The 25,166-nt window shown below is 36.7% G+C and overlaps 4 protein-coding genes across 4 annotated transcripts; 1 reads left to right on the top strand and 3 right to left on the bottom strand.

Moving 5' to 3' along the window:
• The first annotated feature begins 1,251 nt into the window (after positions 1 to 1,251).
• LOC132604982 (small polypeptide DEVIL 9) lies at positions 1,252 to 2,156 on the top strand. The gene has a single exon (XM_060318321.1). It carries the CDS (start codon positions 1,550 to 1,552, stop codon positions 1,865 to 1,867), a length of 318 nt encoding a protein of 105 aa, XP_060174304.1. The 5' UTR covers positions 1,252 to 1,549; the 3' UTR covers positions 1,868 to 2,156.
• Positions 2,157 to 5,072: 2,916 nt separating this feature from the next.
• Positions 5,073 to 12,152, bottom strand: LOC132605853 (zinc transporter 2). Its single transcript, XM_060319112.1, has 3 exons — positions 11,709 to 12,152; positions 6,759 to 6,989; positions 5,073 to 5,604 (listed from the first exon to the last, which is right to left on the bottom strand). The coding sequence occupies exons 1-3, from the start codon at positions 12,088 to 12,090 to the stop codon at positions 5,213 to 5,215; spliced, it is 1,005 nt and encodes a 334-aa protein (XP_060175095.1). The 5' UTR covers positions 12,091 to 12,152; the 3' UTR covers positions 5,073 to 5,212.
• A 6,437-nt stretch (positions 12,153 to 18,589) lies between these two features.
• LOC132607645 (serine/threonine-protein phosphatase 7 long form homolog) lies at positions 18,590 to 19,858 on the bottom strand. Its single transcript, XM_060321738.1, has 4 exons — positions 19,512 to 19,858; positions 19,052 to 19,234; positions 18,830 to 18,969; positions 18,590 to 18,617 (listed from the first exon to the last, which is right to left on the bottom strand). The coding sequence occupies exons 1-4, from the start codon at positions 19,713 to 19,715 to the stop codon at positions 18,590 to 18,592; spliced, it is 555 nt and encodes a 184-aa protein (XP_060177721.1). The 5' UTR covers positions 19,716 to 19,858.
• On the bottom strand, positions 19,716 to 20,291 carry LOC132607644 (serine/threonine-protein phosphatase 7 long form homolog). Its single transcript, XM_060321737.1, has one exon. It carries the CDS (start codon positions 20,289 to 20,291, stop codon positions 19,716 to 19,718), a length of 576 nt encoding a protein of 191 aa, XP_060177720.1.
• Positions 20,292 to 25,166: the final 4,875 nt, after the last annotated feature.

Raw genomic sequence — 25,166 nt, 5'->3', positions numbered from 1 at the left:
CCATATCATTGTCCGTAGAAGAAGTGAAACACATATATAGGTAATCTTCAATAATTTTAATGAGTTACCGACCATTTTGAGAAAATGACATCGAAATTTCAACATCATTTTGTATAGTAAGGGTCCAATTTCAAATCGATCCTTTCACATTTCCCATCAACCTTCTCACCACTTTCATATTTTTTTTTCTCATCCGATATTTGATATTCATTTTAGGTCTCAATTAATTCGAATTGTGCCGTAAAATCTTACTATGCTGATAAAATATTTTATACAAAAGGCGACTTCATATCCAAATTTAAACCTGACACCACTTTAAATAATAGAAGAGTATTTATGACTACTACAATGTTTGATGGTTCCAACACTTCCTCACGGGCATGCGTACTTTGCCCTTCACCAGAAATTTAAATATTCCATCAATTGTCTAATATTAATCGTTTTAACAAATTAAATTCGCTTAAAATAATATACATAAAAAAAGCCATTTATTACTTTTCGATTCCTCCACTTTTTTACAAATAAAATTAAATTTGAACACCATATGGAATAGACAGAACAGTATTGCATGTAGCACCATCAATTTAGAATTGCATCTTCATAAATGTTTATGATCTCCATAAGGATGAAGCATCACATCGGTTCAAGAAAAAAAGCCAATGAAGTTGTGCCATGCCACAACAGCATTAGTTGATCATACATATCATATGTATTTGTATAGAGTTTGCATACTATAGAATCATAGCAAAGAGTTAGATGTAAGCATTGATATATATGTCGCTATAATATATTTTAAATAAAAGAAGCACTCGTCAAACCAAATTCAAAATTGAAAAAAGAAACTCTACAAATTGTCACTATCGTCCCTCTTTTCCAAAATTTTTAAATCTATGAAATAAGAGCCTGTTTGGAAAGCTGTTTTTTTAAGCTAAGTCAAACGGGCCAACTTATTTTTTGGCTTATTTTAAATACAAAATAACTTATAAACTGACTAACCAAACACTCAAAAAAACTGAAAACAACTTATAAGCTAAGCCAAATGGGCGCTAAATTTAAACCACTCTGCATGACAAGAGGTTAGACATAGACCCCACTAATTTTTAATAATAATTAAAAAGTGAATACATGAAGGAGAGGTTAGACATAAACGTCCCCACAGTTTGAGTTAAAAAGTAAATAAATGAAAAGGAAGGTTATAATGTTGATGAATCAGAATTTTGTTAACCGCTATAAATAAATGCCAGCTCCTTTGCTTCATTTTGTCTAGCCTCTTTGAACAAACTTTTCACACTCTTCCCTTCTACCATTCATACATACACAAATTGGTTTACACTCAAAAAACAAACCCTTCTCCTACTTTAGCTTCTTAGGAAAATCTTGAGAATTAACCCTCTCTTCTTGTTTCATGAAAGTTCACTAGAGCGAGATTGGATCAACATCATAAAACAACTCGATAGGAATCCGAGGAGAAAGATAGAGTCATTGTTGTTCTGACAACAGTCAGAACACGTGAAGTGAGGGCGTGGTTTCATTGAAGGCCATAACAATAATGGAGTATTACATGGATGAGAAATGGAAACTATCAAAGGAAGATCCTAATAATCATTCTTACAATTCCTCATCCAAGTCATCTCTAAGGAGGAGCTATTCACAACATTGTCCAACAAGTTCAGATCCTCCTCTCCCAAGGAGTTTTTCACAAAAGACTAGTTCTTCTTCCAAGTCTAGGCTTTCAAAGAGTTCATCCCAAAGGTCTACAAATTTCAAAAGCAAGGTTAAGGAACAAAAGGCAAAGTTTTATATCGTAAAGAGGTGCATCGCGATGCTTGTACGATGGAACAAGCATGACAAGCACAGAGATTCCTGAGAGCAACTGTACTTAATTTTAGCGATTGAACTTTTCTCAAGTCACCACGAATGGCTAGCTCTATTTGCAGCGATTTTAGTTGTCACAAAAAGTCTGATTTCTTGTAGTGAGAGTAATGATTAGTCAATGTAGTTTGTGCAAGGAAGAGTACTCTCCTATTAATTTTCCTTCTACTTGTATTTGGATCAGATTGTAACTTGAACAGGGAGGGCAGTGAAACTTCAAGAGTGTACCACATTGCAAATTAATTAAAAATTGTAATATATGATAGTATAAGTTTTTGATTAAATTATTTGCATTATTGAGTTCTGTTAAAAACCGTGTCACATGGTGTAACTGGAAAATAAGTTGTTATTGTCTGGCCCCTCTTCAAGAAAGATTCCTTTTTAGCAATTGGAACTACCAATTATAAGAGACATGACAAACTATATCTGCCTTGAAATGGTCACCATTTGTCCCCTTAGAATCAGTAAAAGGTGGCAGCATATATACAGTATACAACAACAACAGCCCAGTGAAATCCCACATCTTGGGGTCTGGGGAGGTTATAATGTACGCAGACCTTACTCCTACCAAGGTAGGATGGTTGTTTTCGAGAGACCCTCGGCTCAATAGAAGCATAAAAAGGGGGTCAGATAAGGTTAAAAGATTTAAAACGATATTGCAATGAAATAATGCAAGCGACACAGTAAAACAGGATAATCAAGGAATTCAAAGCGCTATGGAAATGCAAATCACGAAAGCGGCACAGATAAAATAGAGTAATCAAAGTACAGAAAGTAGCAAATAATAACATAAATCAAAGCACAAGAAATTATAATGCGCTAATGCGCCTACTAATAAGGAAAGATAACGAGACTTATATACTAGTCTTCTACCCTAATGTGGGTCCTCCACACCTTCCTATCTAAGGTCATGTCCTCGGTAAGCTGTAACTGCGTCATGTCCTGTCTAATTAATCACCTCTCCCCAATATTTCTTTGGCCTACCCCTACCTCTTCTGAAACCATCCATGGCTAACCTCTCACACCTCCGCACTGGGGCATCTATGTCTCTCCTCTTCACATGCCCAAACCATCTCAGTCGCATTTCCCGCATCTTGTCTTCCACCGAGGTCACTCCCACCTTATCCCGAATAGCGTGGGAGTGGCAGCATATATACAGTATATGATAACAAAATCACACATCACTCCATTATTGAATTTGAAATTACTCTTTTCACCTTTAGTTCATTAACAGTGAATAGGAAATTAGGAATCAACCCTCCCCTTTGTAAGGATATCCATCATATTTCACTTTTTCTTTCTAGAAGGTGAGTGTATGCTATGGAGGTATCCTTTAGGAAACAATATAGGAGAAATGCAGCCTAATAACATTCGGCCATCTAGTTTACAAAATATGTATATAGTGTAGACAGTGTATACTCTATACTAAATATACATATAATATACATATTGTACACAACATATACATATCTATACATAACATATACAACCGAAGTGTATAGAAAATGTATACTTCAACCATATTTGATAAACTAGATGACCGAAGAGTACATCTACGTAAGTTTCCCAAGAATATATCCGTGTGAGATGAACATTTAAGAAAGCCAAACGCTGAAAATAATTTCCTTGAGATAAAATATATTTCACCGCACCAAAAGAAAAAAAGTTTTAACTTATAATGCTAATAGTACTTTAAATTCTTTTACACATTAAGTGTATTTTAACATGTTAGGGTAATTATATGCTCTACTTTCCACTGATGTTTGATATATTACATATGAAATAACTACACATTATCCAGTGAATATATACAAATTATGCTTTTACTCAAGATTTTAAGCGGCACAATATATGATGTGTATATAATGTCGTAGTATCTCTAATTTCTTGGGGTGGTTCAACCTGGAGCATAGCTATCTTTGGTAAAGGGGTTTAATTGAATCCTTTCCGCTGAAAATTATATTTGTATAAAAAGGGTAAAAATATAATGTCATAGTATCTCTCCTTAACATAGTTTTTAGTGTGACGTTTTTTGGATTTTTCTGAACTCTTTACTCAATTTTCTGGCTATGCCACTGGATTCGACCATGATGAATAGCTTAGTTTAAACAGAAAGCCACATTGCATATACATTTTCTTTTCAAAAGCCATATTGCATATACATTTTCCTCATTGAAGGAAAGAACTTTTAACATATTAAAGGAGTGAACTTCTTACAATATATGTTTGCTTCCTTTAAAAATCTGTAGAAGGCAAAGTTAGATAACCCAATATGCAATATATCAATAATTCCAAAAATGAGTATAACAACGACTTATAAATATAATTTCTTCTTATATTTTATTTTATGTGACATTTTTGTAATTTGTTCTAAGAAAGTAACACCTTTTTATAATTGAAAATAATTTAAGCTTTAAAATTCTCGTTTTACCCTTAATAACATTATTTTATATATAGCAATACCAACGACATAATATATTTAAGACTACAAGTTTCAAGAAAAGAAAAAAAATTCTTAATATTGTGTCCAATCAGACAAATTCACATAAGATTAAATGAAGAGAATGATTGTTATGATATTATGATTTAGGAGTTAGGTGCATTTCCAGATGAACTCTCACTACTAAAAGAACATGAATTAGCAACGCACAAATTTTATAGCTAAACAACAAAATTCGTCACTAATCATATTTAGCAACAGAATAGCGACGAATTATCAAAAATTTCTATCGGCAAAGAGCAATTTAGAGATGAATTAGCAACGAATTTCGTAATTCACATTTATTTTGTAGTGTCTGACTATCATAACTAAGTTTATGCATAAGATATGATTGAGTCTTTTTATTCAAACTAATCTTTATTTTTATGGTTTACATGATTGTCTTTTTGGCTCCATATTTTTCATGTGTTGATAATATTAGGGTACTTTTGACTTGTTTGATATTTTTCTAAGTGTACGTAGTGCCATATCGGGGGGGGGGGGGGGGGGGGGGGGGTTCCTGATGTACATGTTTCTATTCTCTACTAATTATAGCAAAGACACATGCAGATTTATAATTTATTTGAAATGGATTCGACTTTCAAAATTCTTAATACTGAACATATTGAACTTTTGCAAAACATCATCTTTCCTTTCAAATTGGTTGCATATTGATGAATATGACTTGTGATAGCACGATAAATTAGAAGATCTCTTCTCAAGAAATTTGTTTATAAAAAATACAATAATCAATTCTGAACTGAAAAAAATACATCCACACATAATTCAATTTTAAATGAAACAAAACAATGGAATTAACGAGTTAAAGCCAGTAAATTCAAGAAAATTATGAATATTCACTTAGTCCCATATCATGACACCAGCAATAACCCCAACACCTAGAAGCACAGCAACAAACTTGAAAAATTGAGTGTCAAAATAACATTTGTTTTGTGGTTTAAACCCTTTTGCTATAAGGTGATTGATTGCCACATAAATGAAAACCCCACATGCAAGTGCCATTGAAATAGCGTAAGTCCAATCAGCTGTACGTCCTTCACTTGTTGCATCAATTGCAATTCCTATACCTACACCTATAGGACTTGAAATAGCAAAGGCAAAAGAGTAAGCACAAGTGAGTAGAAATGGCCTCTTTGGTATCATCCTTAGAAGTGCAATGCCCATTGCAATGGCTGCAAATATCTTGTGTAATGAAATTGTCCATAGGTTTCTCCATGCTTCTCCCTTTGTAGCTGAGATAATTGAAGAATGCAAATTAGAGGATTATATATAAGCCATAAAAGTACTTTATCGACGATAATTTCTTTTGTTCTGAGTTTAACCATCCGGTATTCAAAGTTCACTACCCAATTAATCGGGTAGGCCTCGGAGTTAAGAGCTCTCTACCAAAAAGATCTCCACTTTCAAGGCTCGAACCTGACACTTCTGTTGAAAGACGAAGGAATGCTAACTATCCCGCCACATCCCTTGGATTTGAGATTATGAGAGATGGTCACAATAGGCAAATAGATTTTACAAAATAAATATAAGATGCAACTAAAGAAGTAAAACTCTGGTTTTATTTTTGGCATAATACATAAACAAGCACTCAAACTTGGCATCAGATGACAACTAAACACTCCAACTTTAAGAATGCACATTTAGACACCTTAACTCGTCTCCACTGCTTCAGTTGTACACTTCTACTTACAAAATGATCATCTAGACAACTCGAAAATTTATGTGCACTCAGCATGGGGTGTCCATGAGACACAGTGGGGACAAGTTAAGGTGTCTATATGTGCACTCCCAAAGTTGGAGTGCTTACTTGCCAGTTGAGGCCAAATTTGAGTGTCTGTTTATGTATTCTGCCTTTATTTTTCTATCTTCCATGTAACACATTCCTTAGATGTTCGACGTTAATAACTATTCACAACCATAATGTTTATCGTTAAAAGTTAATAAGATAATGCTCCACATTTGGTTTCTGAAAAGAGCTATAGCTTGAGAAGTGAGCTTGGTGAACAGTGATCTTGCTAGTATGGTCTACTTACAAGCAAAATTGAGTTTGTTTAAGATTTTTAATTTAGTGTACTGATAGTATAGAGAGAGTTTTTACATGACTATCAAGTTAATTGTGCATAAACAGGTAAAATTTCATATTAAACCTAGTATGTTACATGAAAATAAAATATTTATCTGTTATATCCAGTTAATTGGAATGATGGTGTAAAAAATGTTTTGCATTGTATATGTCTATAACTTATAATCAGAATCTCTTGGAAATACTCCCTCCATACAAATATACAATGCATGATGAACAAAAGGTTCATGCTATTGAAATAAAGCAAGAAAGATAAATTTTCAATTCCTTAAAATCATACACTAGTAGGAGTTGTTTATTTACCTGATACTCCAACAGCAATGCCTTCAAAAATAGAGTGGAAACACAATGCAAGAATGAGAAGTATTGTATCACCAAGTGAAGTTGTCTTTAGAAAAGGATTTGTTCCATGTCCCTCCTCAACATTAGTTGACCTTCCTTCTTCTTCCACTTCAACTTTGGACTCACTTGATTCATTTATACCCTTTGTCACAAACATAATAATGCAATCGCTAAACATAGTGAGAAGGTAACCTGCCAAAAAATGCAGGTCATAAATTAATTTCGTTAGAATCACCTACAACAACAACAACAACAACAACCCAGTGAAATCCCACATCGTGGGGTCTGGGGAGGGTAAAGTGTACGCAGACCTTACTCCTACCAAGGTAGGACGGCTGTTTCCAAAAGATCCTCGGCTCAATAAAAGCATAAAAAGAAGTCAGATAAGGTTAAGAGAATCAAAGCGATATGAAATGAAATAATGCAAGCGACACAGATAACACAGGATAATCAAAGCACACGAAATAACAGATAATAGCAGAAATCTGAGCAGAAGAAATTATATTGCGATAATGCGACTACTAATAAGAACGGAAAACGAGACTATCTACTAGCCTTCTACCCTAATTTGGGTCCTCCAAACCCTCCTATCTAAGGTCATGTCCTCGGTAAGCTGTAGTTGCGCCATGTCGTGTCTAATTACCTCTCCCCAATACTTTTTCGGTCTACCCCTACCTCGTCTGAAACCATCCATGGCCAACCTCTCACACCTCCGCACTGGGGCATCTGTGTCTCTCCTCTTCACATGCCCAAACCATCTCAATATCGCTTCTCGCATCTTATCTTCCACCGAGGCCACCCCCACCTTATCCCGAATATGCTCATTCCTAATCCTGTCACTCCTAGTGTGGCCACACATCCATCTTAACATTCTCATCTCGGCAACTTTCATCTTTTGAATGTGAGAGATCTTAACCGGCCAACACTCCGCCCCATACAACATAGTCGGTCTAACCACCACTTTGTAGAATTTGCCCTTAAGTTTTCGTGGCACCTTCTTGTCACATAGCACTCCGGAAGCAAGCCTCCATTTCATCCACCCTGCCCCAATACGATGTGTGACATCATCGTCAATCTCCCCGCAGCTTTGCAGAATAAACCCAAGGTACTTGAAACTACTTTTCTTCTAGATGGCCTGGGTACCAAGTCTCACTTCCAAGACAGCCTCCTAAGGTGCTTCACTGAACTTACACTCCAAGTACTCTGTCTTGGTCCAACTCAGCTTAAACCCTTTAGACTCCAGAGTATGTCTCCAACTCTCCAGCTTAGCGTTAACTCCGCTACGAGTCTCGTCGATCAGGACTATGTCGTCCGCGAACAACATACACCATGGCACCTCACCTTGAATTTGCCGTGTCAATTCATCCATCACCAAGGCAAATAAAAACGGACTAAGAGCTGATCCTTGATGCAACCCCATCACAACTGGAAAGTGCTCTGAGTCTCCTCCTACTGTCCTTACCCTGGTTTTGGATCCCTCATACATGTCCTTGATCACCCTAATGTACGCCACAGGTACACTTTTATCCTCCAAGCATTTCCATAGGATCTGTCTTGGAACTTTGTCATAAGCCTTTTCTAGGTCGATGAATACCATGTGTAAGTCCTTCTTCCTCTCCCTATACTGCTCCACCAACCTTCTCACAAGATGGATGGATTCTGTAGTTGAGCGTCCCGGCATGAATCCGAACTGGTTCTCTGAAATAGACACACCTCTCCTCACCCTCATCTCCACCACCCTTTCCCACACTTTCATAGTATGGCTTAGCAACTTGATACCTCTATAGTTGTTGCAACTCTAGATATCTCCCTTATTCTTGTATAGAGGGATCATTACACTCGCCCTCCATTCTTCGGGCATCAATGCCGTCTTAAAGATGACATTAAACAACCTAGTCAGCCACTCCAAACCTGTCGGGCCCACGCTCTTCCAGAATTCCCCAGGAATCTCGTCAGGTCTGGTCGCTCTTCCCTTGCGCATCCTACGAACAACACCCTTAACCTTGTCAACCTTAATACTCCTGCAATACCCAAAATCGTGACGCCTTCCTATATGTTCTAATTCTCCCAACACACTGTCTCTGTCCCCTTCTTCATTCAAGAGTTTGCAGAAGTATGAATGCTAACTCCGTCTAATGAGAGTCTCATCTACCAATAATTTGCCATGCTCGTCCTTGATGCACTTTACTTGATCCACATCACGTGCCTTCCTCTCCCTCGCCTTGGCTAGCCTGAACAATTTCTGGTCCCCTCCTTTCTCTTCTAGTTCAGCATACATGCGTTCAAAAGCTGCCGTTTTTGCCGTCGAAACCGCCAACTTCGCCTCCTTCCTCGCCATCTTATAAAGTTCTGTATTCATCCACTTCTCCACCTCATCCTTGCTTTCTATCAACTTCGCATACGCCACCTTCTTTGCTTCCACCTTCCCTTGAACTTCTCCATTCCACTACCAGTCCCCTCGATGCTAACCACGACTACCTGTCGAGACCCCCAAGACTTCCCTTGCTACCACCCTAATGCAACTAGCCGTCTTATCCCACATACTGGTCGTATCCCCACTACTATCCCAGGCCCCCATATCCTTCAATTTCTCTCCCATCTCCAGGGCACTAATCGTGGTAAAACTCCCCCATCTGATCCTAGGTCGGTCCTCCACGACCCTTTTCTTCCTCGTCATCTTGATCGCTAAATCCATCACTAAGAGCTTATGTCGGGTTGTAAGATATTCGCTCGGAATGACCTTACAATCTTTGCACAAACCTTTATCATCCTTCCTAAGGAGTAAAAAGTCTATCTGAGTCTTAGCCACCGAACTACGGAAGGTTACCAAGTGTTCCTCCTTCTTTGGGAAACTCGAATTGGCTATCACCAACCCAGAAGCTCTTGCAAAATCCAAAAGTGAGACTCCTCCTCCATTCTTGTCCCCGAAGCCAAAGCCTCCATGCACATCATCATAACCTCCCGAAATAGGCCCGATGTGTCCATTGAAATCACCTCCCACAAATAGCTTCTCAGTAGGCGGTATGCCTCCCACTAATTCGTCCAAATCCTCCCAAAAACGCCTCTTCTCCTCGTCGCCTAAACCCGCTTGCGGCGCATATGCACTAATAATGTTCACAGTGAGTCCTTCAACGACCACCTTAATCGACATCATCCTATCAGTGGCTCTCCTAACCTCTACTACCTGATCCCTTAATTCACCATCTACTAAAATGCCCACCCCATTTCTATACTTCGACCTACCAGAGAACCACAACTTATACCCGTCTACCTCCTTAGCTTTAGGACCTACCCATTTGGTCTCTTGGATACAAGCTATATTAATCTTCCTCTTCTTAAGAATCTTAACTACCTCTATGGACTTCCCCGTTAACGTCCCAATGTTCCAAGATCCTACTCTCAACCTAGACGCTCCTCTAACCCACTTACCCCTCCTAACCCTCGCCCCCGTCCCCGAACGAGAACATGACCCTAGTCTACCATCACTAAGCAAAGCCACGAAAATGAGTATGAACTAATAAATTATTCAAAAGTCTAAAGTTAGCAAAATGTAACTACAAGTGTATGGACAAATAATGGATGTGGAAACCGGAGGTACCAACTCCAGTTGAACTGAACCTGGTCGCCGCCGGAAAACACTGTTCAACGTCTGAGTTACTGTTCACACTATTCACTATTGAGTTACTGTTCACTGCCGGAATTCTACTCACAGAGACCTGAAACGGGAGAAGAGAGAGGGGGGGGGGGGGGGGGGGGTGGAAAGAAAAAAGAACAAGAAAAGAAAAGGAAAAAAGGAGAGAGAGAGGGCTGGCTGGAAAATGGTGCCGGAAAAATTCTCCGGCGATGACGCAGCTGTGTTTTGGCAGCGGCAGAAGCAGCTAAAAAAAGGAAAAAAGGAGAAGAGAAGAAGAGGAGGAGAAGAAGAAAAGGAAAGAGAGAAAAAAAATAGATCTGGCCGGAAAAGTGGCCGGCGTTACCTGGTCACCGGAGTTACCTGAACAGTGATGCGGTCTGGTCGCCTGACGAGGTGGCGGGTGGGATGGAGTGGCGGGTGGGGTGGAGAGTTGGAGGGCAGAGGAGAGAGACAGCAGAGGTAGATTAAAAATATATTTTACTATCACCTAATGAAAAAAAATTAAAAAAAATTCACGCATTTTTTCTGATTGCAAGGTCCCAAGTAACCGGCATTGGACATTTATAGGGAGGGGAACCAAGTTTCTAATTATGTTGCTCTGACACTTGAAAAATGCCTCTAGATACATCTCGGATCCCTCAAAAGCAGTGCATTTTGGAGGGTCTAACAAGGGTGGGACGATATTTTTAGAGAGTACAAGCAACATAGGTTGTTGATGGCGTAGCAAAAATGAGTTCAAGGAGAATGAAAAAGAACAACGTTACGATAGTGAAATGAATGTCTTCCCAATACTGATACACTCCTATATCTACCCCATTCTATTATCGAATGAAATTATAAACAAAGTAGATTGGAAAGAATATTCACCAGAATTTAAATGGAGTTCCTCGAAGAGTAAACTCCGGGAAGGTAAAGTAGAAATTAGTATGAGAAAATACACTAAAGTAGCCAAAATGTATGAACACGTTCAATTCAATGAAAAGAAATCCTTTTCCCGATCCATTTATTTTCTTAAGACACCATACTCATACTAGACTTCAAAGGAACAAATTTCACTAGAAAGGTTCCTAGTTGTAATATGATGCGGTAATATTATTAAGAGTTTAAGTTGTATACATGAAGTTTTTACACTATCAAGTGATCTAAAGGATATTTACAAGTAAGCCTCCTTAAAATATGAAAATTTATAATTTTAAAAATAAGACAATTCCTTTGCTACAACACGTAAGTATATACAGTAGTATTCTATTTAGTAGCAAAAAGAAAAAGGAGGCAACCTGCACAAGCCAACATGAAGGAAAAGGGGTACTCTTTCTCCGTAAGTACACCAAAAGTTGAAGCAGAATCACTCAAGAAATGCATCAAAGAAGTCCCTAAGAAAACACCACCAGCAAATTGAGTCCCTAACAACAGAAAACTCTCGTTCCATCGATAAAAATAAGGCGATACGCCACCAGCAAATGTGCTCACAAAGAGTATGATCAAGCAATAAACTTTAACAAGAATCAATCCCCTTGCGCGTAAATTAATATTTGCATCTCCATCTGAATCTGAATCATGATCAGCACCTCCATGACCATTGATAGTGAAAAATTGCAAGAACAAGAATAGGGCTAGTGTTAACAGAGTAGTTGACTTCTTGATGGAAGCCATGATCATTTCTTGTGATTTTCTTGTGCTGTGAGAATTAGTTGAAGTTAGTTAATGTATAAGAATTAGGTATGATTAGACTGAGAATTTTTATGGTAGTAGTATTTTTGCAGTACAATTTGACTTTTGTATGAGATTGCATTGTACTACAAAAAGATTTGTACAAAGTTGTTTATTGGCCGGCTCCTTAGGAAGTTGACAACTTCATGGATATTATAAATTACTAGTTCTTCGTCATGTACGTTGCATGTGTGTGCCAAATCATGTAGTACATGATCTTGTAAAATAATATCAATATTATTAAATTAAAGTATATAATAAATATTTATACATGAAAGAATAAAATACAAATATTTGTGAATGATCAGTGTGGAACGTTGTAAAATGACTTATTTGTTAAGATCATGTGATTGGATTTTAAAAAAAAAAAACACTTTTTTATGAGTTAAATATGCAGTGAATTGTATCTCTCATAATATTCTTTATAGATGATATTCTTGGTGTACGTTTGTTTCCCGTTTCAATTACTTTGTCATGACCAAAACTCTTACTTTTGACATTTATATATCTCATACTAATGCAACCTAAAGTCGATCATGTGAAAAATATACTGTGATAGACAATCCAAACATTGGAGATTAGTTTGACCATATGCTTCATTTAATATCAAATTTTGAAGTTTGACAATCTGAGTTGATAAACTAAGGGTACACTTGGTATTTTAACTCCTAAACTATACAAACATTCGTCAAAAGTAGTAGAACAAAAATTGTAACTGTTAAAAATGTCTATGAGAATGTTATGAAAATTACTTGAAGGAAATAAAATAATATTAATTTTTCAAAACTCATAATAAGAGTTGTGTTGCTATTATTTTCTAACAATAAATAAGAAGAGAGACCGATATTATTTGTAGAGAATGGGGAAGTTCATTGGTTCCAACAACATAATGTATCGATTGAATATTTGAACTCTTCTCTTGTAATTTGAAAAACAGTCTCCTTTCAGATTTGAATACGATTTCACAAGAAAAAATGTTGGGAGCAATAGCAGTCGAGGAATCAGGGGCAGTTGTAACTTTCAAGGTGGGGATTTAATTGAACCCCTAACTTTGGACGTGAAACATAAATTTATGTGCAAAATTTATTAAAATTACAATAAATGGTAGACATGAATGCATAACTTTTGAAATACAATGGGTTCACTAAGAATCTGGAAAGATTGAACCTATAAAGTTTAAATCCTGGTCGTGCAAGGAATCTGATTTTAAAAGCTCAGCCAACAATAGCTACGGTTGCAAACCAAATCGAACTAAAAGTTGTTAGTTATTAATATGAAGGGTCACACTCACACCTTTTCGAATTAATTTGGTATTTTTAAATAAGTACGATACTTAAATTAATTAGTAGGGTAAATAAGCAATTCAAGATTTTAGTTTAGGGGTTCCTACTTATGTAATTTTATTACGTATTGAAAAACTTGACTTCATACGAACTCTGGACATGAAAGATTATATTAAAAAAAAAAAACAACTTGCCCAAATCAATTTAATAATAATCAAAATAAGAAGTAAAAGAAAGTACAATGAAACAAGAATGAAAAACCTAACTTTTAGTTTGTAACATCTGTAACAATATATCTTAAATAACAAAGGACTCTATAACCCAAAATGAAACACTAACATCACATTCTATCTTACTCTATGCTTGGGATTTTTCGAGGTCTTGTTGTGACTCTCAATCATTAAAGCAGTATCTTGTTTATCCAAGCAATCCTAAGTTAATTAACCAGCCAAACAAAAAATGGTTTAATTTAGGTCTTCTTCATCAGTTTGAAGTTGCAACTGGGCCTCATTGGCCGTGAAATTTAATTACAAATACCATTTTGGCTGTGAAGTTTTTGGTTTCTACATGAACTAACTGTTTAATTTCACAAAAAATATTTTGAAATACTAATTTAAAGGCGTACATTTCCACTCACTAAATTTTAGTTTTTATATAAAAAAAAAAAATCGAGTGAAGTTCGTGTCCAAACACCCAACAATGTTTTTCTCTATTTGAATTTCAAAATACTATTCTTTTAACTTCAACAAAAATTTGTCCAAACACCTTAAAGAAGTACCAAAGTCGCAAGCTTCACTACAATCTTCAATTCTATCTATGCAAAATTAGAAAAGCCGATAAGATGTTTACTAAAGAATTTTTTATTTGAACATGAGATCTCAAACCTCTTTACGTAGCAGTGATCCGCCCTGCATAGTACCCTCAAAGGTTATTGCAATTTGCACTATATCTCCTCTTTTGGAAAGCAAAATTTCTTTTTCTTGAGAATAAAAGGAAAATAAGCCCCCCAATTGGTGAACATCAATCTATCTATATTTATATTATATTAAAAGCATGAACTTCATAACTTAAAAGTTAAATTACAAAAATACCTTTCTAATTAAATTAAAGACCTAACAGATTATTTGAATTATTTGCCAAAGGATACAATGGTTCGGAATTAAAGTTGCAACTGCTATTTAGACTATTTGCCAAAGGATGCAATGTTCAAGTTAAAAGTTACACGTCTCACTTGGATTATTTGCCAAAAGATGCCAGAAATGTGTTTTGCTAAGAGTCAAGCCAGTTACTTATTACATGAATCCAAGTGAGACGTGTAACTTTTAACTTGAACATTGCATCCTTTGGCAAATAGTCTAAATAGCAGTTGCAACTTTAATTCCGAACCATTGTATCCTTTGGCAAATAATTCAAATAATCTGTTAGGTCTTTAAGTTAATTAGAAGGGTATTTTCGTAATTTAACTTTTAAGTTAGAGAGTTCATGCTTTTAATATAATATAGATAGATACATTTAATTATATAGAATGTCTAGCATTAAAACTATAACATACTCTATAATATATCAGTGTGGTGAACATAAACTCCAATGCTTCTAAATGGGGAAAAGTTGTTTAAAAAATAGAAGCACGATAAGGTGACATATATGTCAACTAGGTGGTAAAATTAGTCCATGAAAACATGACCATGTCAATCCATTTAAGTTTGAGCGGGTCATTAACATGTTCTTTATTAGCTTAGCTCATTTTAACATGTTCAATTCAGCCCATTTAAAATCTGGATTGATATATAGCTATAGGTTCAGACGAACCCATTAACTTTTGTTTAGACTTTATATTTGTATTAGTAAATCGAATTTTTGACCAAAATAAGCTATTATTTAAACCAATTCACCAAAATAATACGTTTTTAAATTTTTTTACAGAACTAGCATAAATGTATTCCTGAGTAACGTATTAGGCATTATTTTATTCAAAAATTCTGACGGGAAAAATAGTTGGGGGTTAATGGTGTTAAAAGCTAATTTGTTACTGTGAGTAACATATTATGCCTAATACGTTACTGTCAGTAACGACTTTAGAGAATCCATATTCTGACATTGATTGATGTTAAAGTCGTAACTCGGAGTTACGATTTTAGGATAAAACGTAACTGACAATTACGTTTCTACTCAAACTAGGCACGGGCAATCGAATCTTGCAGAGAATCCTGCAAATTGGGAATCTTTCTGACTGATTTGACTATAAAACGTGATCAATAGTTACGTTTTAATTGTAAAGCGTGACTCACAATAACGACACACTGCTAAAGTCCCTCTTCCTCATACTTTTTGAACAAACCACAGATCATTATAAAATATAGTGTATGAAACGAATGTTCAAACACATTCCAACAATTTTCGGCAAAGCTTCTACTTATGTGGCCTATTGTTGGAACAACATTAAAAAATTCAACAGGTATGAGTTAATTAAGTCAAATATGTTGTAATATGTTAAAATAATACTATAGTTTTAATTTATTTTTCTGTTATATTAATAATAATAAGTGTCTTATTTTCGCGTTTAGGAGTAAAGATGGCCAATTTTGAACATAATGTGATGGTTGCTTTGTATTGGGGTGGCGAAATAATTACTGAAATGAACGGATTCAGGTATACTGAAGGTGCCAAAATGATTGTTAGCATGTTTATTTCAACGAACTATGCTGAATTGGTTGAACTATTGCATGAGAAGATGGGGACAAATAGTGAAAATATTCAAATTGATATTTCTGGAAAATATCCATGCTCATTTCAAGGTAACAATACAAGGTTCATTGAGTTTAAAATTGAGAATGACCATTCCTTGCTCCAATTTTTCGCCATACCGCAAAAATTTGCGGATAAGATCGATATAAATATTTTGGAGATTTATGTAAAGACCAAACCAGCAAATCAAAATAATGTATTTCAAATGAGTGGTCGGCATGGTTATCACATGAATTTGTTGGCTCAAAATTATGGATTTGCTATGGCCAGTCAGCCTCATTTTGCAGAACCGATTATTCAACCATCATTCCAGCAATTACCGATGCACGACAATCCAAATTTCTATAATCAATCTCACACCAATGTGTCATCATATAGTGCGACACATGGTTTCCGTCAATCATTTGGTGCAGGTCCTAACACGCATAGTCATCGATCATTTGATGAAGGCTCAAGTAGTCAAAGACGTACTAGTAGTAGCCACGGAGAATATGAGGCCAGGTAAGCAACAAATTAGATTTTTTTCGATAGCTTGGGCTTATATATTTTCAACAAATAAATTAGTCAAATTATATCTACTCCCCAGAAGATATTTGTACCGCCAATTGTTGCACTTTTACATGTTTTTAATTGTTGCTTCAATTATTTAGTGCTAGAATAGGTTTATTAGAAACCTCAAAATTGTTGCATTTTTTAACTTTTAAATGTGTTCGTACTCGTATAAATATTCTGCTAAGATAAAAATACTTGCTTATATATCCTACAATCTTACTACAATTTATTAATATGGTTTCTTCCTTTTCTCCACAGAGAAGCTGAGGCCAGCGTTGATATGTATAATGATGCAAATGCTGAAATTAGCTCTGAAAATTCAGAGGATGACGACCCTTCAAGAGAGGATGAAGAGAGTGAAAGAGAAAGTGAACCTGATGAATATATCGGTGATAGTGGAGATTTACTTCAAAATAATATTGGTGTAAATCCTCATAATCAATTTGGTCATAGTGTGTCCGAAATTCCATGTCATGATATACCCTACTTTACGACATTGGAGAACGTAGAAGATATTTTCATTTCTACACGAGAATCTGAGATGGGATGTTGTTCAGCTTGGTCCGAGGATGCCAACAAAGACTTGGAAAAGAATATGTATTTTAGCAGCAAAGCAAAATTGAAACGGGCCGTGACGATTTGGAGTTTGCGCAAAAATAAAGAGTTCGAGGTGGTAACGTCAAACAAAAGTCTATGGGTTGTGAGATGCAGGTTTTATAATTTATTAGGTTGTCTATGGTTTCTTCGAGGCCGGAAGGTTGGAAATAACCTTTGGAAGATAGGAAAGTATGTTGATAATCATAGATGTGAGACTGAAAGGCTTACGACAGGTCATGTCAACCTAGATACCAATTTGATTGCATCCTTATTTCTAAACCAAATTCGAAAAAATCCCAAGTTGTTAGTAGTAGATGTCATGGCTAGGGTTCACGAGAAATTTTGTCATCAAGTGACATACAAGAAAGCGTGGCTTGGACGTCAACGCGCATTTGAATTGGTGTATGGTGACTTTAAAAAATCATTTAGTGAGCTTCCTAAATGTTTTGCAGCTTTTCAGCACTTTAATCATGGAACAGTTGTGGAATGGAAACACGAAGAGTCTACGAGTTCACCAGAGGTAAAAACTTTCAAGTTTGTATTTTGGGCTTTCAAGCCATGCATTGATGGATTCCAAACGTGCCGCCCTGTTATTTCAGTAGATGGAACTCATATGTATGGCAAATATGACATCAAATTATTAATTGCTATTGGAATTGACGGAAATGATAACATTCTTCCTCTAGCATTTGCTATTGTTGACAGGGAGTCGAAAGAGGCATGGAAATGGTTTTTTAGGAATTTGAGTGCACATGTGATAAAGGATAGAGAAGATATATGTGTGATCTCTGATAGGGCAAAAGGAATTTTGGCTAGTTTATCGGAGTTGCGGCGGTATCAAGAGCCTCGGGCCTTCCATCGATTTTGCCTAAGGCATCTTAAGAGCAACTTTCAATCTCGATATCCAAACAAGGACCTCAGTAAACTGATGTGGAGGGCTGCTTTAGCCCATCAAATAAGAAAGTTTGAAGCCTTGATGTGGAAAATTAAGGAAGAAAATGTTGAAGCATATCAATACCTCATGGAAATTCCCCTGGACAAATGGACAGTTAGCCATGATGATGGAAAAAGATTGGGAGTGTTGACAACAAATCTTTCAGAGTCGTTCAACGGAGTTCTGAAGAAAGCACGAGGCTTGCCTGTCACTGCTATGGTTAAACTGTCATTGGGGCAAACTGTTGAACAGTATACTCGTAGGTCTCAAACAGCGCAGCAACTTCTGGAGCAAAATGAACTATGGACGGGAGGTTCAAAATGAAGTGGGAAAAGAACTATGAAAGTTCAAGACGAGTAATGCGTCTGAACCAAACAAGGTAGGGGTCATCGTACAGAAGTGGTTCATGATTACCGGTGCATTAATAACGTATCGAAGTCGTTGGTGCCAAAATGGAAACCATTGTGCATGCTCCAATTCCCAATTTGTATTTGGCCTTCCCCGACGATCGTGGTTAAAATGTGTGGGATCAAATGGAAACGGAGTTGGTGGTATCTCCTGTATCATTCCAAATTGCCTCATAACTCGATCAGGCAAGTGAACCTCGACAACATCCCAACAAAATATTGTGACTCTAGCACGCCATATATTTCGTCCAACACGACAATAATCGGGAAGGCTCTCAATTAATTCATCAGAATATGGTTCCCAAATAAACTAAATAAAACAAATAAATCAAATGAGTCCTTACGATTACAATATACATGAAAATTAAAACAAAACTAATACAACATTGTACCTGATCCTCTGTCATGGAATCAAGTGCATCCCTAAAAACTTTCAACACATATTGGGTAGTGTCGGTCCAACTAAAATGTGCAAACCATCTAGTAGCGCGTGGACCCCTAGGTAAACCAGCATTCGCGTCCCTTTGTGCTAATATCTGGGGCCTGAGGACAGTAATTCTCTCCCATGCCCAAACCTGAAGAAAAAACACTAATTTCAGCATCATTTAATGCAACTGCTGCAGTAAACTAAAACGATCAACATCATTTTTTTCATTATAGCAAAAAGGAAATAAAAAATCTTATCGTTAGCTAGAAAGAAAATAAATAGAACTATATGTATACTCTGGAAGGAACATTCCATGTAAGAAGGTTAGAAAAATCTAATTAGAAGAAAGAGAACTATACGTTTAGGAATTGAACAAGTTTTTTTATAAATACAATTAATACTTTTATTAATATTTTTAGGTATACCTGTAGTAATGGTAGGAATCCCGCTATCTCATGTTGCTTAGCCTGTGAGGCCTTACAAAGATAGTGATACAAGCACGCTAGGGTCGCACTACCCCAACTGTAAGATCCTATTGTGTTGACGTCCTCGAGCATATGTAAGTACATAAGCTTAAAATTACTTCCAGATGTATCCGCCATCATCATACCAGCAATCATCCAAAACATCTAACATCTAGCCTTCTGATTGACCATATCTTGTGTTGCCGTGTCAAGTAATTTTGGATGACGTAGCATGTGTTGATAAAGTGCAGATACCTTGAGGCTATATTTTTTAAAGTCTCCAGGAAGTGGACTAAAACCTAATAATCTTTGACAAATGTCTTTCCAATCCTCTGTGCTCCTCGCCAACTCATTCCCAAGTACTGGATCACCATTCACGGGTAATCCATACAATACCTCTACGTCTTGCAAGGTGATTGTCGCTTCTCCCGTCCTAAAGTGGAACGTATGAGTTTCAGGACACCATCTTTCCACTAATGAAGTAATCAAACTACGATCAATAGTAGGTCGATGAGATCTATAAACACCGTACAATCCCGATAGTCTAATCACTTCCAAGACTCGTGTATCAATTGGATGTTCCTTTACGAAGTCCCAAAAATTTCCATCACATCTCCTTGTATTCAAAATCACATTATCCTTTCCATCCCATATATCCCGTGACCTATGGGTGAGTTGTTCATTCAATATGGACGAGTCGAGTGGACCCGGATCCATCTGATATGCATTATTTTCCGCCATAAAACAAAAATACCTACACAAGTGAATATTTTCTATGAAACTTCTATGCTTGTTTTGCCTAAAAAATGCGAACATCACATCTTCTTAAGAAAGTGAAAAAACAGAGAAAAAAACTCTGTATCTTCCCAAACGAAAAACACAGAAACAAGAATACTACATTTTTTTGAAGATAAAGGGGGAAATTCGTCATACCATTATCTTCTAATCCAGAAATTGAAAGTTTAAAACGTAATCCAGAATTCTTCCACTATACGAGTGTGTGAAAAAACACATGCCTTAATCACAGTATCCTGTTCCAAGCTTCTTGATCGATTTTTGCAAGCAAAATCGCACAAAATATTGAGCTTTGAAAGTTTCACATTTAAAATTTGCGGCAAAAAATCGAATAAACGTCACAATGTATATCATCGGAACAAAATCAATTTGCAGAGATAGATAAAATAATATATGGATCGAGTCAATTTTGTTGTTCTCCTAGTGATAGTGATGCTAGGGTTTTATTTTGAAAAGGGAAATCTGTTCAATATCTATTCACATTTATTAGAAAACATTGAACGACGTCGTTATTTTAAATGAAGAGACAACTAATAGTCGTGGTCTTCGGATACGTAATAGGCATAAATCGTTAATGTTAGTAACAACTTTTATGGATTCTCTAAAGTCGTTACTGACAGTAACGTATTAGGTATAATACGTTACTCACAGTAACGAATTAGCTTTTAACACCGTCAACCCCCAGCTATTTTTCCCGTCAGAATTTTTGAATAAAATAATGCCTAATACGTTACTCAGGAATACGTTTATGCTAGTTCTGTAAAAAAAACGTATTATTTTGGTGAATTGGTTTAAATAATAGCTTATTTTGGTCAAAAATTCTAGTAAATCTTTTAAATATGTATAATTATTTAGTTGCAAACCTAGTAACTATGACGACAACGGATATAGTAGCAAGTTTAAAACCCATAAACTTTAAATTCCGGATCCACCTCTACCCTGACCAATTCAATTCCAATGAGGGGCAGATTCGATTTGCCTCATGAGCCATCTTAATGAAATCATATATCATGAACGTATTTAGAGATGCCATATCCAAGATTGGAAACTAACAGAAATTACATTTAAAAGAAGAATACAAATTAAACAACGCATACTTGTTTCGTCATGAATGATCTATCAGAATCATTACACAGATCATGTCCAGTGGCTAGAAATCCATAAATAGAATTATCTATCATGGAAGACTGATTTAGTATCAATCGGCACCAGTAAAAGAACCCCTTAGAAGACTAACTTAATCAGTATCTTTAACTATTTCATGGTTTGTCAGTCAGAACCTAGATAGGCCTCATAATTAAAATATTCCTAGGATTTTTTGTTAACAAAAAAAAAAGGGACAATTGTCCCACTTTCATGACCTCCCAAGTCGCCGACTTTAAAAGTAAATGGAGTGATCAAACTGGCCGTCTTGCACCAACATACATCGAGTGGCATCCGGGGCGGAGCTAGCGCTTCAGCAAAGGATGTTAAAAAATTCATTGAATATGGAAAAATTGTTAATGTAAGACCCATTAACTTTAAAGGACTAGAATTCTAAACTCATAAGCTTCAAACTCTGGCTCTCTAAATGTCATACAATGATGCGTCAATATGAACTAAAACTTCTTATTCCGGCTCAGGAACCAAAGATTGAGATTGACAGGAAACACTCGTTTAAAGGTTCATTTTATTACAAAAAATAAAAAAGTTCATTTTACTACGCAATGTAAATGTGACAGCCTATGGAAGGCTGCTACATATGTAAAATAATTAAGAGAAACATAATTATACAAGTAAAGATTCTTTGTAGATCAGCAGAAACAAGAAAGGTCAAAATTTGCATAAATAGAAAATAAAAGATGAGCTGAATTGAATAGATTGTCAAGCCCATATTGACAAAAAAAATGGTGGTTTAATTAAGCAGCCAGTCAGGTTTTTGTTGGACTTGGAGAACACCGACCCGTTATCCTTCCGCTGCACGGTGTGGGAGCAATTCGTTGCTCTGTGAAACCAGTCTCACGCAGTCCGCCCCACTCTAAGAACCAAGCAGCCCATACTTTCGTTTGGACCACGTGACTCAACTCCGTGTAACGTGCTTGGATTGGGCAGGACGGACTAATGCCAGAGTCCAACCTTCTGTAATAGCCCAACATTCCACCACATTGTTGCCCCCATTTAGTTTAAAAGCCCACGTTACAAGGCTCGGCATTTGGAAGTCTCCTCATCCACACATGTATTCGCGAAAGCATCGTTCAAAAATGATGTGGGAGACAGACCTGTTTGGTGATCCTTATTTGTATGAGTACTTTTAAACATGAAAATGGAAGTCAATTAAATGGAATCTTAGTTAGATAGTTGCAATTGAGATGGTTACAACATAATAAAAGCTCTGTTGTATACCTTTTTCTTTAATCCTGTATTTTATAACACGTTTAACTCTTCTCTCTTCTCGATAAAAGAAAGAAGAAAGATATCTTACGTTTACCTCTTCTCTCTTCTCGATAAAAGAAAGATATCTTAACCCTAGCTCAGTACTCTTCTATTTCAAAATTGTTCAGACAAGCTATCCATAGTTAGATAGTAACCTTAAGAATCACTCATTATCATTAAAAATGAATTGCAGAATAATATTAGTGATGAATCTTTTACAAATTGTTTATTTTATTATTATTGAAATTACATATTTCTATGTGTAAGCAATGATATCATCATTGACCGTTATTATAATATGAAAGCGCGTCGAGCTCAAGCGTGAATAGATTGCTATGTTAGTACTGAATAAATAATACTTTGAAGTTTATACTTTTCTCATAAGTTATCATAATCATTAAGTTTTTAGAGATTTGCGCTCCAAAATTTTGTAGCTAATAATTGGCGTGTTACGTTAAAGATAGTAGTGCGCCCCCCCATCTTAAAATCTTGGGTCTGGACTATTTCCACCCCACAAAACCAACTCCAATGTATATTCAGATTCGTTTTGCCTTATCAGCCATTTCACTGAAATTGTATATTCATGACTTCATGTCCAAGAATTGGAACTAATAGAAACTACATTTAAAAGAAGAAAACAAACTACAAATACTTGTTTCGTCATGAATGATCTATCAGAATCATCACACAGATCATGTCCAGTGGCTGGAAATCCATAAATAGAATTTTCTATCATGGAAGACTGATTTAGTATCAATCTGCACCAGTAAAAGAATTCTTTAGAAGACTAACTTGATTAGTATCTTTAATTATTTCATGGTTTGCCAGTCAGAACCTAGATAGGCCTAATAATTAAACATATTCCTAGGATTTTTTGTTAACAAAAAAAGGGACAATTGTCCCACTTTCATGACCTCCCAAGCAAAAAATCATATACTTTAAAAGTAAATGGAGTGATCAAACTGATTGTCTTGCACCAACATTCATTCAATGGCATATAGTGATGCGTTGATATGAACTGAAACTCCTTATTCCAATCCAAAAATCGAAGATTGAGATTGACAGAAAAAACTCATATGCATGCTTCAAGCCTTATAAATCATGTTCCCGAATACAATCTCAAACAACCTAGAGTACAATCAAAACCTATATCCCTTGAATTACTTGAAAAGCTATTGGTGCAACTCTTTTCTGTGAGATTTAGAATGAAATACTAGCAAAAAAAAAAACACATGGTTTGCAAATATCCATGTGACACCACTTAGAAAAATAAAAAGTTCATTTTTCTATCAACTCAGAACTACACATGGTGTGAAGTGTACACTGACTTACCACACAAAAAGTGGTAGTTTAATTAAGCAGCCCATCGGGTTTCATTGGACTTGGAGAACACCGGCCTGTCATCCTTCCACTGCACGGAGACTTACCACACAAAAAGTGGTAGTTTAATTAAGCAGCCCATCGGGTTTCATTGGACTTGGAGAACACCGGCCTGTCATCCTTCCACTGCACGGAGCGGGAGCTATTCATTGCTCTGTGAAACCAGCCTCACGCAGTCTGCCCCACTCCAAGAGCCAAGAAGCCCGGAGCAGGAGCTATTCATTGCTCTGTGAAACCAACCTCACGCAGTCTGCCCCACTCCAAGAGCCAAGAAGCCCGGAGCAGGAGCTATTCATTGCTCTGTGAAACCAGCCTCACGCAGTCTGCCCCACTCCAAGAGCCAAGAAGCCCATACTTTCATTTGGACCACGTGACTCAACTCCGTACTTGGACAGGGCAAGCCAGACTACACATGGTGTGAAGTGTACACTGACTTACCACACAAAAAGTGGTAGTTTAATTAAGCAGCCCATCGGGTTTCATTGGACTTGGAGAACACCGGCCTGTCATCCTTCCACTGCACGGAGACTTACCACACAAAAAGTGGTAGTTTAATTAAGCAGCCCATCGGGTTTCATTGGACTTGGAGAACACCGGCCTGTCATCCTTCCACTGCACGGAGCGGGAGCTATTCATTGCTCTGTGAAACCAGCCTCACGCAGTCTGCCCCACTCCAAGAGCCAAGAAGCCCGGAGCAGGAGCTATTCATTGCTCTGTGAAACCAACCTCACGCAGTCTGCCCCACTCCAAGAGCCAAGAAGCCCGGAGCAGGAGCTATTCATTGCTCTGTGAAACCAGCCTCACGCAGTCTGCCCCACTCCAAGAGCCAAGAAGCCCATACTTTCATTTGGACCACGTGACTCAACTCCGTACTTGGACAGGGCAAGCCAGACTAACGCCAACCAAAGCCCAGCCATCTGGAACAGCCCAACATTCCACCACATTATTGCCCCCACTTGGGTTACAAGCCCACGTTACAAGGCTCGACATTGGAACGTCATTTATCGTCCACATAAGTATTCACAAATG

Source organism: Lycium barbarum, chromosome 8 (assembly GCF_019175385.1).
Source record: "Lycium barbarum isolate Lr01 chromosome 8, ASM1917538v2, whole genome shotgun sequence".
In the NCBI taxonomy this organism is placed as follows: Eukaryota; Viridiplantae; Streptophyta; class Magnoliopsida; order Solanales; family Solanaceae; genus Lycium; species Lycium barbarum.
This window is presented reverse-complemented; position numbering and strand designations above follow the sequence as displayed.

Coding starts and splice junctions, on each gene's coding strand:
- LOC132607645 (XM_060321738.1), bottom strand. CDS start 19,715: ATGTTTTGGATGATTGCTGGTATGATGATGGCGGATACATCTGGAAGT. Junction 19,235..19,511: donor GATTCCTACCATTACTACAG/GTATACCTAAAA, acceptor TTTTTTCTTCAG/GTTTGGGCATGGGAGAGAAT. Junction 18,618..18,829: donor TTGCCTGATCGAGTTATGAG/GCAATTTGGAAT, acceptor TGTTTGGTTCAG/ACGCATTACTCGTCTTGAAC.
- LOC132604982 (XM_060318321.1), top strand. CDS start 1,550: ATGGAGTATTACATGGATGAGAAATGGAAACTATCAAAGGAAGATCCT.
- LOC132605853 (XM_060319112.1), bottom strand. CDS start 12,090: ATGATCATGGCTTCCATCAAGAAGTCAACTACTCTGTTAACACTAGCC. Junction 6,990..11,708: donor CTTCATGTTGGCTTGTGCAG/GTTGCCTCCTTT, acceptor ATTTTTTGGCAG/GTTACCTTCTCACTATGTTT. Junction 5,605..6,758: donor CATTGCTGTTGGAGTATCAG/GTAAATAAACAA, acceptor CAATTATCTCAG/CTACAAAGGGAGAAGCATGG.
- LOC132607644 (XM_060321737.1), bottom strand. CDS start 20,291: ATGGCGGAAAATAATGCATATCAGATGGATCCGGGTCCACTCGACTCG.